This window comes from Motacilla alba, chromosome 5 (assembly GCF_015832195.1).
Source record: "Motacilla alba alba isolate MOTALB_02 chromosome 5, Motacilla_alba_V1.0_pri, whole genome shotgun sequence".
NCBI classification, from domain to species: Eukaryota; Metazoa; Chordata; class Aves; order Passeriformes; family Motacillidae; genus Motacilla; species Motacilla alba.
In genome coordinates this window covers 45,066,312-45,084,240 of record NC_052020.1, presented here as the reverse complement: position 1 = coordinate 45,084,240, position 17,929 = coordinate 45,066,312, and the positions used below count along the sequence as shown (strand labels likewise).

Here is a 17,929-nt window from a genome sequence, read left to right as displayed (position 1 = left end):
GCGGGTGCGGTGGGAGCGCGGGCGGGGGCCCGCCCCGGTGCGCCCCCCTCCGGCCGCGGCGGGCGCGCGTGCGGGGCGCGTCCGGCGGAGCTGCCGCGGGTTGAGCGCGATCGCTCGGGCCGAACGCGGGCTCGCCGTGGCCGGCGCTCTTTTGTCCGCCGGTGGGGCGCCGCTGCGGCTGCCACGGGCCTCGCTGGCAGGCCCCCCGTACCCTCCCCGTTGTGGCCCCGGTCGGGCCCCGCCGCCGCGGGGGCTGCCCCGGGCACCCCGCCCGCCCGCGGCGGCTCCGCTGGGAGCCGCTCTTCGGCCGGGTGCCGCCCGACTTCCCTGCCGGCTCTCCGTGCCGGCCCGAGGGGGCTCCGCGGGGCTGCGGCCGCGCGGTCACCCCCGCTGCCTGGAGCGGGGAGAGAGACGGGGGGAAAAAATCGTGAAGTGATCCGGCCCTTTGGGAGGATACTGGCAAATAAGGAAATTAAACAGAAAGAGAGCAGCGTGTTGTCATAGCAACAGTGCAATTAAATTACTTTACTGTCAGCCATCATATAATTTTCCTGTTTAGAAGCTCATGGGACGGAACTTCCATTTGGTGTCAAAGTTAAGTGTGCAGCTTAGGTAGGCAATGCCAGTGCCCCTGGACGCTGGCGATTCCCTTGTTTACCTCTGGTTGCGCTGGATGCAGTATTGAAAAGTAGGAAGTGGGGCCGACGCAAGTTTGGCCTCCTGGTGTTTACATCTGCATTGGTATTTTTTCCTTTTCCAGATACTGATGTAAAACTGCACATTTTCACTGAAGATGTCGAGTGTATTGATGTGCTTCCCTGCAGAAAAGTTCTGTGTGTTTCATTTTTAGTAAATATCTGCTTTAGTGTAACTTCATTGTAGAAAGACACTAAGAACTTCAAAGTTTTCAATTTTGCCCATTTATGTTAGCTAAATTAAAATCCATTATTTCTCTTTCCCATAATGACTGCGTTGCTCTATTTGTCCCTGCAGACAGCTAGTTCATTCTCTTGTTACCTGTAGCTTTTTTTGGCTTTCGTTTACGATATCAACTCTATGACTGCATGACTTCAGGTAGCTACTGGGGTTATATTTTTGGTACAGGGAATCATTTCGTTCTTGTTCAGTGTTGGTGCAGAATGTTTTGTCCATTTAAATTCTGTTACTAACTCGGTCCAGTTTTTGTTCCACTTCTGTTCACATCTCCAAGAGCTAATTCCTGGCAGTTTGACTGTTTGTAGAAGCTCAGGGAGCCTGTCTCCTGCTTCTGAAGTAGAATTGTTGTGCTCGTCTGCTTCTCTTGAATTGGGCAGGGGCCCAGCTTCGCTTTGCTTCGGAAGTGCTCGGGACATTCCAAGTATTAGTGCTCACAGGTGTCCCCGCAGGGCCTGCTGGTGCCCTCAGCAGCTCACCCCACCTCTCACAGGCCATTGTTGAGCATCGAAGCGGTCTTTCTGACTTTTGTTTTCTACTGTGTTTGAAATAACTTCAGCTTACATTAAAATCTTCTCTGTTTACATACATTTTTAAAGTGCTCTATTGCTCTGGCACTTGCTTCCCCATTTTTTGGCCCTGGGCCCAGAACTACTGGGTGTTGCTTTCCCTCCTGCTTTCTCCTGACCTTGCTGGTTTTGAAGTTCTGCTCTCATTTCTGAGTTTTGGTGCACCCAAGTCAGTACGGATGTTGGTCTGCCTATGCCTTTAGCCAGTGTGATTTTAATCGTGGTGCTGTTGTATTGTCCTCAGATGTGAAACAGCTGAAATTAATCTGAAGCAACTGGCCATAAGTCACTTTTATTATTTTTTTAATTCACATCCTTATTAAAGTGATACAATTGGGGTATTCAATGGTTTGAAAACACCGCTTCCTCTTTAAAGAGACATGGTTTGGAATTTCCTCTGTGGGGCTTCATGTGCGTGCAGAACTGAGGTGTATCTGGATTATCATCTTATTCTATCAAGTGAAATTTCTTCCCTGTACTGACTTCAGATAATTTTATTCAACAGTTGTGGATGACTGTTGTGCAAAACTGTCATGTTTAATACAGATGGCAAAAGGCCAAGTGACCAATTAGGGAAAAGCTGTCAAATTGTTACACAGGAACTTTTTATGAGCTAACTTTTCTCTCTTTCTCCCTTTTCTTTGGATTCACTCTCCCAGGAGCTGCTGTCTAAATGGGTCCAGTCATGCCTCCCAGTAAGAAGCCAGAGGGCTCAGGAATTAGTGTTCCCAGTGGATTGAGCCAGCGTTATCAAGATAGTGATTTATCAAAGGCACTTCATGATGATGAGGACCTAGATTTCTCTTTGCCTGCCATCAGATTAGATAAAGGGGCCATGGAAGATGAAGAACTAACTAATTTGAACTGGTTACATGAGAGCAAGAACTTGCTGAAAAGCTTTGGGGACTCGGTGTTAAGGAGCGTTAGCCCTGTCCAGGACATCGGTGATGACACGCCGCCGTCTCCTGCCCACTCTGACATGCCCTACGATGCCAAGCAGAACCCCAACTGCAAACCTCCTTATTCCTTTAGCTGCCTCATATTTATGGCCATTGAAGATTCGCCAACCAAAAGACTGCCTGTAAAGGATATATACAACTGGATCTTGGAACACTTTCCATATTTTGCAAATGCACCCACTGGATGGAAAAATTCTGTGAGACATAATCTGTCCTTGAATAAGTGTTTTAAGAAAGTGGACAAAGACCGAAGTCAGGTGAGTTTGGAACTAAGGGAATCTCTCTGGCTCTGAAAATATTCACCTGCTAATCCCAGAATATGTGCTTAACAGTGAAGTATAGAATGTGCAACCCTGTGCCTGGTAATGTAGTTGATTAAGTTCAGAGAGCTAGCATTTCTTTCGCATTGCTCATTCTGATTTTATTAAATTCATTGTCTAGACATCTGTAAGAAAGTGTTCTCTGTGTGTGTGTGTGTGTGTTTTTTTCCCCCCAGCTGGTGTCTTCATGCATAGTGGTTAAATATTGTTTTTAGTTATCATGCTGTGGTAATGGTTTCCAGCTATACTAGATGAATGTAATCATGTTATAAATAGACTGCTTGCTGTTCTTGGCTTATACAAATGTATAGTGAAAGGGTATGCCTTATGTAAGAGTCCATCGCTATTGCCCTGGTCTGTGTTGTAATCAATAAAAACTTCTCTTTCTTTTGTACAAGGAGGGTAATGGTGATGAAGCTTGGTTCCATTTCAGGCGAGTTTTAGAGAAACTCTTCAAAGATCAGAGGCAGGTCTGGTATCAGAGGTGAAAGTTCCCATTCACCTTCCCATTCCCATTCACCTTCCCATTCCAATTAGCCAGAATTTCTGGCGTTCTTTGGGCTCATGTAACTTCTGCAACTGGTGCAGAGCAGAAGCCCTGGGAGCACATCTTTGCTTTCGGATCTTGGTTGTTGTCTCCTGGCTTCACTGCTGATTCCCCAGCAGCGTCTGCAGGAAGAAGCTGTGTGCAAGGGAATGGGAAAGTGAGTGGAGCGGCGTGGGCAGTCCCTTGCATAGCCTTCTACTCTGTCAGTCTGCCTGGGAGCAGGAATCAGTTTCCAAAGGGGACCTTCTCAAGAAGCAGTGGACTGGATGAATCTTTGGCAAAGTACGAGTATACTGATAAAAATACTGGCTTGCAGATAATTTCAGAGGGCTTCTCACAGGTTAGGGAAATAAATAGCAGGTAAAAAATCACGTCACTCATGGTCTGTTTCTAAAATTGGCTGAAGATCAGAAAGTGAACACTTTCCCCTGGCAGAAACAATAGGTGCACTCAGCTTTTGTATTTCAGTGAGTTAAATGCTGTGATTGTCTTGTTACCCTGAAACTAGACTTCTCTTGGTGGTGCTGTTCTCCCTATTTTGTGTGCAATTTAACTTCAAAAGCTCTGGAATAGAAGCTCAAGTAACTCTAGAGGAAGAGTCATACACTATCCTAAACTAGCAACTTTTCCTTATAGATAGGTTAACTTTCTTTTCTACAGAGCTTTCATTTTTAAAAGACTGACATATCTATCTTTCTTTTCTTTCTTTTTAAAAAGTATCAATACTGAGAATCCACTGTCCCCATATTACTGATCACACACTGTATATTTGTATTTTTATCAGTTAATTGCTGTGGAAGCTTGTGTGTGAGATAAAAAAGTCTGTTCCTGAACTGGATCTTGTTTTGTGTAAGCCAGAGTCTTAAATTCTGGTTTGGAAGTGAGACTATAATAACAATGCCACAACAGACTTTTATGATCCTGTTCCAGACTGTAAGAAATCTTCATACAATGCATTTTAAAAAACACCAAAATAAGGTAACTGGCAAGGCCTGTGTTTAACTCGACCATTTGTGCTTTGTTCTGACCCTCTTCCTCTGTTTACAAGTTTGACTATTTAGATTTCAGCTTCCTTCCTATGAGGACCTTGTCTTCATGTCTATCTGTCAAATATCCGGCCATCCACTGAGCTCATCTGAACAATACCACGCTGCACTGCTGCTCCGTGGGGACATGGGGCAGCCCAATGCATGACTGGTCACCCCCGTCTCAAATTCATGATTACGGCCGTGGTTACATTGCTAGACAGCCAGGTGTGCTGGGAGGCCTTGCCTGTATGAATCGCAAGGTGTTTTATTAATTCTAGGAAAATCACAGATTTTGAGAAAGAATTTCGTCTACTTCCTGAAGATGCTAATAACTGCAGGTAGCCAGCTTTAAGGTGAATGAAAAGGGAATCTCGAATGTAAAATGCCCCACAGCAGGTCATTCAAGTCCCCTGCTGGGTTTTTCATCGTGTCCTGGCCAAGGGATGAGGCAGACAGAGTTCTGAGTGCAGAATTGGCCCTGGGTCAGAGTTGCTGAATCAGGTGCTTGACAGCTAATTGCGGACTTGGAAAGCAGTAAATGTCAACTGATGGCTTTGAAAATACCTTCGTGTGTGTGCACACACACTTGGGCTTGATTTGGTACCTTGCAGCAAATATGTCTGCTGTTCAGAAGGAAGGTGTCCATCCAAAGGGTTCTCTGGTTTTGGTATGGGGCTTGGGGCAGGGGAAAGGGGAGCTTTCATCTGTAAGGAATCATTTTATGCTACTTCTCCTTTGCAGACAGTTTTTGCAAATTGCAGGGTTGGGGTCTGCCTGTTTTACTGGTTTTACATGGAAAAAAGAAAAAAGCAGCATTTAGCAAATGGCATGTTATGAAATGCTAACAAGATGGGCTCTGAAATATATACAGTATGGGGGGAAGGAGTTAGTGCTGGGAATTGCAGGCATTTGCCAGTTGATGTGCGTTGACACATTGTGAAAAGCTAGAAGCTTTTCCTCTCTTAGTTGTGCTTTCCACTGTTTGTTTATGTAGCCTTTCAGTAATCATTTTTCTAAAAAAAGTTCTGCTGAACACTTAATTCTTTTTTGAACTCCCTCTGCATAGTAGTTTTCTCAGTCTTGAGTTCCACTAGTTTATATTCATGGGGCTAAATATGAATCTATGTGAATATTTTCTGCCTGCATATGGATGTTTGAATTTCCTGATGTGAGATCATTGTAATGGAGAGGGGGAAAAAAAAAAAGGCAGGATTCATCACCTTTTTTTTTTCACTTGCCCTGTCCTAGTGCTTTTAGGTCTGGTGCGGAATGTGGAAGAGAGGATTTGCTTTTACATTGCTGCTATTCCACATCAGCTGCAGTGCCATCAGGCTTACCTGGCAAACCAAAAGCTTGGCTGTTCATGGAACTGCGATGAGGCTGATCTGGATCGAGACACAGAGCTGGGCTGAAGAGGGGAAAATGCTGAGCCCTCGATTGTACAGAGCTCTTTGCATTGAGCTCAGCAGTTTAATAGTAGTTGGCCAGAGTATGAAGTTGTCACATGATGGGGAGTAGATGTGGAGTTCCCTGGCTTTGTTTATACTGCCAGACCTGTGAATTCACTTGTTCAGATTAATCCTATTGTGAACGTACAGATCTAAATGTCCTGTAGTCTGTGTCCCACTTAGTACAGCCCGTTAGTCCATGACTTCCCTACCATCTGGTCCTTGGCTATAGAGAGGAATTTTTCTTGTATATGTGTCTCCATAGCAACGAGTTTGCAGTTGATATGGAAAGTAAGCAGTTGCCCTAGCAACGGAGTAACTGATGTGGCAGCTTCTCTGCTTGCAGGGAAAGGGCTAAGCTAGTTCAGACCCATTATGTAGGTTTGCTGTGATTATAGCTATGCCCACTAGTGCTGCTCGAGCTAAGGGGCGGCTGAAAAATTTTGTTACAAGCCCTGTTTCTGCCTCTCTTGAAAATCTGATTTATTCATGTAGGGATTCCTGCTTTGAACAAAGGCTGGTAGGATTGTCTTTTCAGGGTGTGTGATGTGTGTGCCTTTTATGAATTCAAACTTCCTCAGTCATCGTTATCAGATGAGGGGAAATGATGTTTGACCTCGCTGGTTTCGCTGCAGTATTTTTGTCTCAGTGAACAGCCCACGGTTATAAAGGTTGGAGCTTTTGTCCCCATGCTTCTCTCTGCTATTCTGCTGTTTTTTTTCCCTAGTCTCTGCTTCTTTGGGCATCCATCCTATCCTCTTTGTGTCTGCTCTGCATTGTCTGAGATAGGGAGAAACACACATGCTGTGTTCATGCTGAAGAAATTCAAGTATCTGAAAGGTTTATTTGGCACTTATGCTGAGGGATGTCTTAATAAAAATGTAATGAGGGTAAAGGATATGTTTATGGGGATGAGAGAAGAAAATTCTCCTGGCTTGATGTGGAAGTTATTCTTGGAAGTACGTGGTCCATAACTGGGTCACGGAGATCCAGCCAGGCTCCTCCTCCGTCTGGAGCAGGCTCTGAGATCTGAGGACTCCTGAGTGGTCCTTGAGCTTTGCAAGAGCCGATGCCCAGCTTGTCCTCGTCTAGTGCACTGTCTCTCATAAGCGCTCTGCCAGGTCATCTTCACAGGAGCCATGGGAAACCCTTTGGGCACGGGAGACTTTTCAGGAGTGCCTCCTGCAAATGTCTTTCCTCTGATGTGATAATATCTGGGCTTTTGACAGTTAAAATCCTGTGGAAAGATCAGTGCTAGCTGGAATGAGAGGAAAAGGACCCTGCTTGTTCTTTGTTAGAATCTCCTGATCCAATCTGCATATATGCACAAAGGTGAGGGAGACAGGACCCTGTCCTCCCTATTTTAATGTCGCTGAGGTTTCCTGTGGAAGTTCAGTTTCACACTGGGGATAGGAAATAGTCTCTGTTTTTAATGGTATCACCTAGACTGATCTGAATAACAGAATTGTCAGAATTTCACTGCAATTATAACATCTGGGGAAGCTAAAGTGAAAAAAATACCAAAATCAAACCCAACAAAACAACCCCTCACATTCATGTTAAAGGCTTTATTTGACATGGACTCCATTAAAAAATTAATTTCCTAAATAAGCTGGTGCAACTGTTAATTTAATTATTGAAATGATATTTTGTGGTTTTAAACTGAATTTGTCTAGTTTAACTTGAAATGCATTTTCTTTTGCTTTTGTCTGTCCTATGAAAAAGCTCTCTAATATCAGAAATTTTCTCCTCAAATTTATGTGCAGAGAAACAAGGGTCACCTCTTTCTAGAAAAATCATAAAAATCTCTAGAACCATACTGTAAATGGAGTTGCAAGATATTAGACAATTTATGGAGAACTTTTCTTGAACCCTTTTGGTTTTATTTTTGAATTGCAAACCCAAGAATTATGCAGAATATTTAAATAATAGATTTCCTAAAGCTGTGCATGGAAATAACACTCTTCATTTCACTGGCTTCCAGCTGCTTGACTTAACATCAGAGCTAATTCTTTGCACAGGAATCTGCCTGAATTAACTGTTTTAGAGCTGTACAAAGCACAAGCAGTTCTTTTCAAGTAATGACAGGAGAGCTGTCAATATGCAGGGTCTCCTCTGAACCTTGTATCTGATGTATTTGTGTTATCTTGCTCTCAGTTAGGACAGCCTGCAGGCAGGTGCCCTGCTGCGTAGCTGGGGTGTTGGTTGCACAGTGACAGGCCTTTGGCCTACCTAAGATTGGCCACTTAGGTTAAATAAACCGGAGTAAGGGACCTTGTCTGTGCTCCTCACCCACAGCAGAGATGATGCAAAGTGTGTTAAGCAGTACTGAAAGAGTGTAGAAAATCAGGAGCGAGGTGCTCTTTACCCGTTGGGCTTGGGCTGTGGTGAGGTTGGTGAGTCCATTTCCCAGCTGTGTTTGCACTCCCTTGCTTCCAACTGTTTGCTCCATCACCTTCCTGGCACGTGAACTTTTGTGTTTTGTGACACACAACTGATCTGGCTGGATTTGTGTTTCACTCTTCTTTTAATTCTTGTGTTGCTCTTCAGGTTAAGTCCCCAATTCAGGTTACAGTGCAGTCCAGGTGACAGTTGTGCCCACATGACAAGGGGCATAGAGGTGATGAGGAGGCTGGGCATTGCCAGTTGGGATTGCTGAGACAAGCCATTCCTTACTGAAGAAGGGCTGGCAGCTGCATGATGCTTGGTGGGGTAATGGATGTAGTCCCTTCCCCCAGGTAAAGATTAAACGTGAACAGAAGTTTAAATGCAAAGGGCCGCTTTCTTCTCCTGGAGGTGTTTGGTTTTGTTTCCCCTTAGGAGCAGGACTGTGCTGTTTGCTGTTCAAGTGGCCTGTGTTAGTGACTCTTCTTGGTGTTTTACAGCAGATTTGAAGTGATCAGAGTCTGGGCTGCCGTTCTCATGCATGAACCCTGCTGAACCTGACTGCCTGTTCCCTTTCCTGGGAGGTGGAATTGATCTGGGGCTGTACTGCAAGCCCTTCTTCAGCTCAGACTTGGCACATCTGTCACTATGTAATGAGCAGGCTGAAAACTCTTTGTATGATTTTCATTTGGGTTATTTTTCATTGGGCTAATTTAGTTGGATTCATTTTCAGCTCCCTGTTTAGTTCATGGTTACTGTGGTCAGAGGAAAACCAGTGTCAGCACAGGCCGTAGGCTCAGCTCTGCTTAATCTGGCATGAAGCTGTGCCTGCGGCTTCCAGCCAGCTCAGAGCTGACCTGGTGACAGCCAGAGAAGATGGGGAAGGGAAGGGGTGGAGGATGCTCTCACCTTTTAGAGCACAGGCTGCACTTAAACCACTGGAACTGCTTGTATGTTCAGTCAGATACATGCTTGGTGCTGGATTGGGCCCATAAGACATGGGTGACGTGGTTGAACAAAAACTGTGCCAGATGTGTGCTCATGTGTGTTTTTTCAAGATTTGTTTCTGTTGCCCAAGGTTCTTAATTTTGGCAGTAGAGGTGGCTCTGTGTGGACCTGTGCTGTGCATCCCCTGAAAAGCTGTTATGGAAGAGGAAAGGATGTCTATAAAATCAATTGTCAGGCTTTTCCCATGCTGCTGTCATTATGTCCTCATCACCTCCTGTGTTTCTTTCCAATTGTCAGACAGATAATGAAGTGCCCTTGTCGCTGCCAGCAAAGGAAGCACAGATCTTGGAGCTTCACTCTGGTTTGAGCACAGGAGGCCTTGTTGATGATGGGCTGAAAGATGTGGGCGCACAGGAGCACTTTGACATGTCCATTAGTGAATGTGGCAAGGCATGCCCCTGAGCACCACGCCCACGATGGTGGCTGTACTAACTCCAGCTGTAGCTGTATGTCAGAGATGACCTGGGCTTGCTGGCGTGGCTGAGTGTATGCACTTCTGTCTTGTACTTCAGTTCTTCAGCAAAACATCAAAGGATCCATTTTAATTACTAAATATATGTCCCTTAGACTTCCCCCTTCTTTTTCTAAAAGGGAAGTGAAGTGTTTTACATTGTCTGAAAGTACCCAGCAAACTGTGCTGTGTGTCTTCTTTTCCTGGGTGAAGACCTTGAGAAAAAACATTTGAAAGTCTTGCTCATAACAGTTGAAGCAGTTGAAAATAATTGATGAGTTGAAGATACTCTTCAGGCAGCCTGAAGCAGCCTTTGAGTTGCTGGGGAAGCTACCTTTCTTTGCTCTGGATTCAGGCAGTTACCATGTCCCCACTGAACCTTAATTCAGTCCTGCAGCATGACAGTATTTCTGGTAGAGTCGCTCACACGACTGGCCTGGCGGGGTCTGGGCAGCAGTCTGAAAGTTGCTTATACCTGCTCCTTCTGTGTTATTTTCAGCTAATTGCTGTATCTTCATAAAGCTGTTAACACAAATAAATGGTAGAGAATAACAGAAGCCAAAATCCTTATGAAGAAGGGACTACATGTGACTGTTTTTAATTCAGCTGGTTGTCATTTGTATGTTGAGCAGTGGTGGGTTAGCATATAAAAGTTAGTTGACTTCTGTCATTGCAAGACTGGGCAGACTTGCTCGATGAGGTCACGGAGCAACTGCATGTAGCTATAACAAAGCAGTATGTCATGAAGCTCAGAAAGTCCCAATACAAGGTGCTCCATCTGGGTCGGGGCAATCCCAGTTATGAGCACAGACTGGGAAATGGGGTCATTGAGAACAGCCCTGAGGAGAAAGACATGGAGGTTCTCATGGCTGAAAAGCTGGACATGCACCAGCAATGAGTGCTTGCAGGCCAGACAGCCAACTCTCTGCTGGGCTGCATCCAAAGCAGCGAGGGCAGCAGGGCAAGGGAGGGAATTCTGCCCCTTTCCTCTGCTTTTGTGGGACCCCACCTGCAGTGCTGCATCCAGCTCTGGGGCCCCCAACATAGGAAGGACATGGACCTTTTGAAGAGGGTCCTTTTAAGGAGGGCCAAAGATGGTCAGAGGGCAGAAGCATGTCTCATGAGAGCAGGCTGAGAGAGGTGGGGTTCAGCCTGGAGAAGGGTACAGGAAGACCTCATTGCAGCCTTCCATTACTTAAAGGGGACTCAGAAAATAGAGGGAGAGGGACTTTTTATACAGGCAGAGAGTGACAGAACAAGGGGGAACAGTTTTAAGTGAAGAGGAGAGATTTAGATGAGATGTTAGAAAGAAATTCTTTGCTGTGAGGGTGGTGAAGCACTGGCAAAGGCTGCCCAGAGAAGCTGTGGGTACCGCGTCTCTGGAAGTGTTCAAGGCCAGGCTGGATGCAGCTTGAAGCAGCCTGGTCTGGTGGATGGCATTGCTGCACATGGTGGCTGAGTTGGAATTAGATGATATTTGAGATCTCTTCCAAACCTAACTCTTCTATGATTCTATTCAGTTACTCGTGTGAACACAGATTTGTTTAGGGAAAAGCCCCATGTGGCTGCCTCTGGTTAAGGTTTGCTTAGCAAGCATCTAGGGAAAGACATGGCCCATGCTTACATGTATTTTTAAGCTAATAAAGCTCTATATCTCCAAGTAATTTGCTTTTATCTTTTGATACGTAGTCTGGTATTTTTAATCAGTACAAGTCCAGTAAAGGTCTTCTGCGTAAAGGAAGATACTGAGGAAAGTTCATGTTAATGAGATATATAACAAGCTTGCTGGCTTTGTGATACTTTGTTTGTCAGTGTTTAAGTAGTTTAGAAACAATGAGATTTTGCTTTCTTTAGTAGCAACAACTGGCATGTTATGATTCAGTAGTTAAATTTTGGTCTCAAGGAGAAAGGTATTTAGCTTCCTAACATATGTCATTTAATCTAACTCCCAGTTAAAGTCCCTTCCCCAGCCATTCCTCACCTGTTCCAGTATCTCACAGCTGGCTTAAAGCAGGATACCCTCTCAGCTCCAGAGATGACAAATTATTATGGGTGGGCTGGGGAAGAGAGGAATTGCCATAATTGATTGTCTGGCAGTGCTTCATTGACAAGCAGCAGAGAAACATGAATGGTTGGTTCAGGTGCAGTTATGAGCCCCTGTCCTTGACACTTGAGCTCTGACATCCTTAAAGGTGAAGTGGATCCTGAATATGTGCTTGGATGATTTTTTCAGTCTTGTTTCAGCTTAGTTTTTTTTACTTAATTCCTGTGTGTCTTTTCTCTGGCTTGGAAGAATTCAGGCACAGAAGTAATACCATATGCTCTCTTCAATGGTGTGGGCAAAGGCAGATATTGTGGAGGACCAGGCATGTTGCTGTTGGAGAGTGGCCCTGTGATGGTTTCCGCAGTCTGTCTGCCCTGGGTCTAGCTGGCCTCATAGATGGGGGCAAGAAACACCTTCCTCGAGTGTGCTGCTTTTAGCAAGAGCTTCCTGAGATGTGTTCACTTGGGGCAAAATCAGTGTCCAGGACTGAAGCTCACAGCAATTCTTACCTTTAATTACACAAGAGAGCATAGAATGCTTTGGCTTTGCCATGCCAGCGTATCCATGACTCCTCTTAGCCTGCAGCCTTTGGATCTCAGTGATCAGGTGGCTGCAGCTGCTGAGTTCTTTGGTAGCTGGGGTAGTGCACCCACACGTGCTCATCATCACTGCCGTGTCTGGCCGTTTATTGCAATGGCAATAAAGCAGTGGTTATCCTTTCTGGAGAGTAAGCACATTTATAAGAGTCTTGATGCTGACAAAGTTTATCTACATGCTGGCAACAAAACTGGCTTTTAAAGACTCCTAAATTTCTTGTAGCTGTAAGTGGTGTCAAACTCATCACTGATAGAGGTCATGTAAGATAAGCAACAGGGGAGTGAAAGAAAGGGAGTGACCTTCCTGCTTTGGCATACAGCTTTTTGCCCTCCTGATTTTGTTTTTTTTTTGGGTCATTGTTGGCTCTTCTTAGCCTGAAACATTACTTGGTTGTTTTTTTTTTCTGTTTTCTCACCAATTTGGACTCCTGAATTCAGAAAAGCTGCTTTTGATTTACTCTTTTGAGTATCAACAACAGAATTGGGACTGAGAGCTGTGGAGAGCAGCTGTTGTGGCCATAAATGATGCCTCTGGACCCTGCTTAGTTATCTATAATAATAATTTTGGAAACAGTATGTTTTAATTAATTTTGTTAAATTACTTTATTTCTGCTTAGTTGTTCATATTCCATTCAGGCTCTTATGGAAAAATTGGGAACTAGTGTAGGAATTTGTGGGAAGACTCATTCTAAGGATCTTAAATTTGAGTGGGTTTTTCCTTGTTGCAGTAGAAAAGAAGCCAAATTGCTGCCCTTAGCCAGTGACTTAGGATACCAAAACACTATCTATGGCATGCTGAATTGCTACATTTCATTGCAGCATTGAAGAGTAGCAATTTACCTCTAGCTGAGAGTTCTCAGGATTTTGAAGCACCAGTGTAACTTGCTGAAAGACAACTGTTGGTAAGCAGAGGAATGAACAGGCTGCTGTGCAGGGAAGTCTCCATAGCATGGAGAATTGTCTGTGGCAGTACGTGGAGCAGAAACTTGCTGATGGAATTTTGCATAAGAGAACCCAGTTGAATGGTGAGTTCGCACTCATTCAAGCTTTGAGCAGAAAATTAGCCTGTGTTCCAGAGCTATGTTTATAAGATCCCACAGCTGCCTACTTCTGGAAAGGTACTCACTGAGATGAAGCAGCTATTATGAATATATTTCTGAGTTTACAGTTGGAAAAAGGTGTCTAATGTGCAACTTGAAGGGGCTGTGGGGGTTAATGCAAGACTCTAGGGCTAATTGCTGGCATACCTTATCTCAAGCTTTCATTTACATATTTTTATCTCTTACCCTCACCCTTTAGTGTGGGGAGTGGGAACACGTGTGCCATAGGTTCTGCATGCTTCAGTAAAAATAGGGAAATCATTCATGAAATGTTTTGGTTTTACATTAGCAGAAGGGATGTTAAACATCCCTGTTAAGGATTAGTGGTTCAGAATGTAATAAATTTAGCACTTTTGCAATTAGTTCTCTTGAAATAGTTGAGGAGAACTAAATACACCTTGCAAGGACAAGACGTTCATCTTTAGGACTAAAGTCCTTGCCATACAGGAAAAGCTGTATGTGAAAGATTCTCCTGTGTACCGTTGCTTTGTAGTGCCTGGTTGCAGCCTTCTCAAGCCCCAGAAAAACACAGAATCACTGCACTTCCAGAGATCATCACTGCTCCTGGGAGCACTTTGAAGGCTTTTGGAGAGAATATTTGACAGGTTTACGAACTGCCTGCTGCTGGTGTATATGGAGCTACAATTACACTTAGGCTTTGGGAGAATACTGTGGGTCAGAAGATAGTCAGTTCTGCAGGAATTCCCTTCAGACATAATACTTATAAATAAATTTAACTGGAAATAATGATATGAGTCTTATGTAATTCCACCCTTCCTGAAGTACTTGAGGACTAAGGGGCTGCCCATTAATAGAATCATAGAATCATGGAACATCCTGAGTTAGAAGGGATCATAGAGTCCAGCTCCTGGCTCTGCATGGGACACCCCAGGAACCACACTGTGTGCCTGAGAGTATTGTCCAGACACTTCTTGAGCTCTTCAGGATGGTGCTGTAACCAGTTCCCTGGGGAGTCTGTTCCAGTGCCCAGCCATCTTCTGCGTTAAAAACCTTTTTCTGATATAATGGTGTAAGTAGTTTGCTGGCTTTCCTGCATACCTGAAGTAAGAAGGAAGGCATGGTGTGCATGCAAAGTGCAGGTTTTCAGTCTTCAGTTGGAGAGATGGGAAGTTGGAGAGTCAGGATGTGGCTGAGATGGCTGAGAATTAGACAAATGCTGGCATTTGTACTGTTGCATGGTTTGCTTTGAAGGAGTAGGATGAACTTGTCCAGAATGTTTTTTCCTGTTTTGGCAATTAATGTAATGCATTAATTTATATGTAATTGCTCACTGCACTGATTTATTTGTGTTTTCTCTCTCTTACCCTTCTTCTATACAGATGAAGGTTTTCCCCTTCAATGCTCAGGGTTAAATACACAGACCTTGCTTTTGTAAAAGAGTGTAGGTTTGGCTTACAATTTTATATTGATATGTAATACTTTCTAGACTTGTGGCTGCATGGCAGAGAAAGGAAAGATGCTATCACAGAGACAAATTGCACAGAAGATTTAGTCTGGTGCTAGCTCCCAGCTCTTGAGGCAAATGCAATTTTATTGTTTATGATGTGCCTTCCTTTTCTGCTTAAATTATGTTTTTAATCTATCTGTGTATGCATGTATAAATACTATTTATACATAAAAAGCATTACAGAATCACACTTTTTTTTAGATCATGCAAACACTTTTAAAGTAAAATGGGAGGAAAAATTGGGTTGTCAGATAGAGCTTTCTGTCTGCTTGTGTCTCTGTGCCAGGAAAACAAGATGCTGTCGTAGTGGTACATCTTAAATAGAATATTCTGTGTTGGAAGGATGCACAAGTACCTTCAAGCCCCACTCTTTAGTGGATGGCCCAGACAGGGATCAAACCTGCAACCCTGGCATTATTAGTACTAGTATTAGTTCCATGTTCTAACCACTTGAGCTAATCTCTGCAACATTTCCTTGGGAAAGATGTGTTGCCACAACTGCTTACCAGTTAGTCTAATCACATGACTCTAAATTAAGAGTCTTAACTAACCTGAACCATCTCTCTTGTTTTTTCCAAAACAGATCAGCATTTATAATTCAGTAAAACACCTCCGCTTTGTCTAATTTTTTGTTGCTTCATGTTTTGCTAAAACACCTGTAATATTTCACTGCCTCTTGGGCAGTGCAGCATTTGTTTGGAGGAATAAAGTTCCTTGTTCTTGGCTTAGCAAGTGTGCTTTGATGTGTCATTTGCTGTAAGGTTTTCGAGCTGACTAATTTTGAATTTGGGAAAGCAGAAATGTAATTATGACCCTTTCCATTAAGAGACAAGGTTTTCAGTCATTCTTGTCTGAAAAAAAATAAAGTTTTCATTTAGAAAGCTTTGATTTTAATTTGTAGCAATGAAATTGTAGGAAAGGTTTTGCTTTTTCATCCTTTTTTGCTGTGACTAGGAGGATGTCTTCCTCCCGCCAGCTAAAATACTTGCATTATTTTAGTTTCAAAGTAAATATGGTTATGATCTAACCACTTTTTCTAATTGCCTTCTGCTCTTTCACCAGCACTCAAGTTACACTCTCCCTCCAGCAGTATCTAGTGTGTCGAAAATGCATTTGGCTGGGTTGGGCTGATGGGACAGGAGTCCGTGCCTTAATTATGGTAGAGTTATCCACTTGTGTGCCACATCATCTTATATTTATTCCCCTTGCTATTTATAAAAGAGGGTTTGCAAATTTGTTGGATTGGCACTTTGAATCTTTAATTTAGACACTCATTTAAAAGGGGAAGAATTTGCTTCTTGCCTTTTTGTGTTTTGACTATATGTTGATTCCTCTTCAATCAGGTGAAAAATTGAAACAGTTTTAGAGTGGTTTAAACAGCTTTTCAGTCCATGCCATGTGTAGCTACGGACTTCTTGAATTGTGTACCAAGACATGCTTTTGTTTGGAAAGGAAGGGAATTTTGCAATTGCTCAAATAAATGTTCTGTTTGTGTTGCATGGCTTTTAAGTTTGACAAAGTAATGTTATCATCTAAGGGTGTGTTTGTGTAATAATATGAATGGATATGATAAGAGTGGTGTGGGAGGCTATTAGTACAGAGATTTGTATCTTAAAAATTATGAAATTGGCTTAAAAATCACGTTGTCACTTAAAACAATGAAGGGAGGAGCTGTGTGCTTTATTTTAGAGCCTTTAAGAACTTTTATAAGCTCTTTTATAGAAGCAAAGACAGCTGGAAAGGTTTTTTCATTTGCCCCCCTCCCCCCTCCATGATTTTGCACCATCTCATAACTTTTTAATAGAAACATCTAGAATACAAACATGCTGAAATGCTATGAATCAGCAACATTAAAGCCAGATTCTGGAGGTTGCAATAAAGCTATAATCTGTCAAGTTTCCTTCAAACTCTTCTGTTCATGGTGTGTCTAGTATTGCCTGAGAAAGTCTTTTGCAAGAAAAACACAGTAATTACAGAAGTCCTTCACCATGCAGTGCAGATGTCAGCATTTGTGGTCATTGGGTGCAACTATAAAGAGAGAAGGACCCTTTGGAGCAGCCAGCCCTTTTTATGGGCTGATGCTTTGGAGCTGGTGTAACTGGCTTCCTCTTGCAAGGGCAAGCAGTGGTGAGTTTTTACAGCACCAGAGTCCTCAAAGGCTGGTTACTGGTTTTCAGCAGGGTTTGGTACATGATGCAGCTCTGAAAGGTAAGATGACTGCTGTTTAAGTGTTTCAGTATTGGTAGGACGAATGGAGTCAATATAAAGCATCCATTCCTTTTTGTTCAGCCTTTAGGTAGGGCCTTCAGCAATTTGGACTTACTTCCTAGCTATGCATTTTTCTCTATAGGGGTATTTGTATGTTATTTTTGATTGCTTTTCACCTTCAGCTATTCAATTCCAATTGCTGTTTCTGTGGTTTCCCCCTGACACACACCCACACCTTAGTTCTCTTTTTTTCCTACCTGCATCGTCTCTAATGTAACTGGTCATAAGCGTCTGTCTGAGGAAAGCAGGGACAAGTGCTTTCAGTCATTGTTGCACTGTACTGAAAGCACATTTACATTTTGAAAAAGAAAAAAGTTGCAGCCCTTTTTTGAAGCAGGATTTTCATTTGTAAGCCGTATGCTATTTGTGGTGTGTCACATATGAAGGCTTCCTGTGTGAAACTGATCAAGAAAAAGATCACAGGAGACCTGGAGCAGTGACTCAGGTCACAGCAGGCCTGGTTGCCTGACACCTGTGGCATCAAAATAGCCTTGCTTTGGCATCCCTAAATGAGATTTTCTTTTCCCTTAGATGGCAGATCTGTTCAAAGGCATATTTGATCGTGAATAATTTGGAGGAAAACAGCTTTTTAACCTTCTGAGAATATCATACGTCTTCTCTTCCTTGTTACTTCTGAACTCCTCACATCATCATCTGATGTTGCGCAAGTTGTCAATTTTCATCACTGAAGTCAGCTCAGAAATTGTTTCTCCCTGTTTCCTTTCACTCCAGGCATGTTAAGTAAGATAAATTCATGCACTGATGTTTAGTCACTGATCACTTACCACTCTTGTGCAATATTGAT

The 17,929-nt window shown here is 43.4% G+C and overlaps 1 protein-coding gene across 14 annotated transcripts in view; it reads left to right on the top strand.

Annotated features, from left to right (window-relative positions):
* FOXN3 (forkhead box N3) overlaps positions 1-17,929 on the top strand; it is a 206,554-nt gene that overhangs the window by 72,694 nt on the left and 115,931 nt on the right. For all 14 annotated transcript variants that reach the window (XM_038138081.1, XM_038138080.1, XM_038138093.1 and 11 more), the window contains one exon: positions 2,162-2,718. In XM_038138081.1, coding sequence (XP_037994009.1) covers positions 2,176-2,718 — 543 coding nt within the window. In that variant the 5' untranslated portion in view covers positions 2,162-2,175. The remainder of the gene's footprint in view (positions 1-2,161; positions 2,719-17,929) is intronic.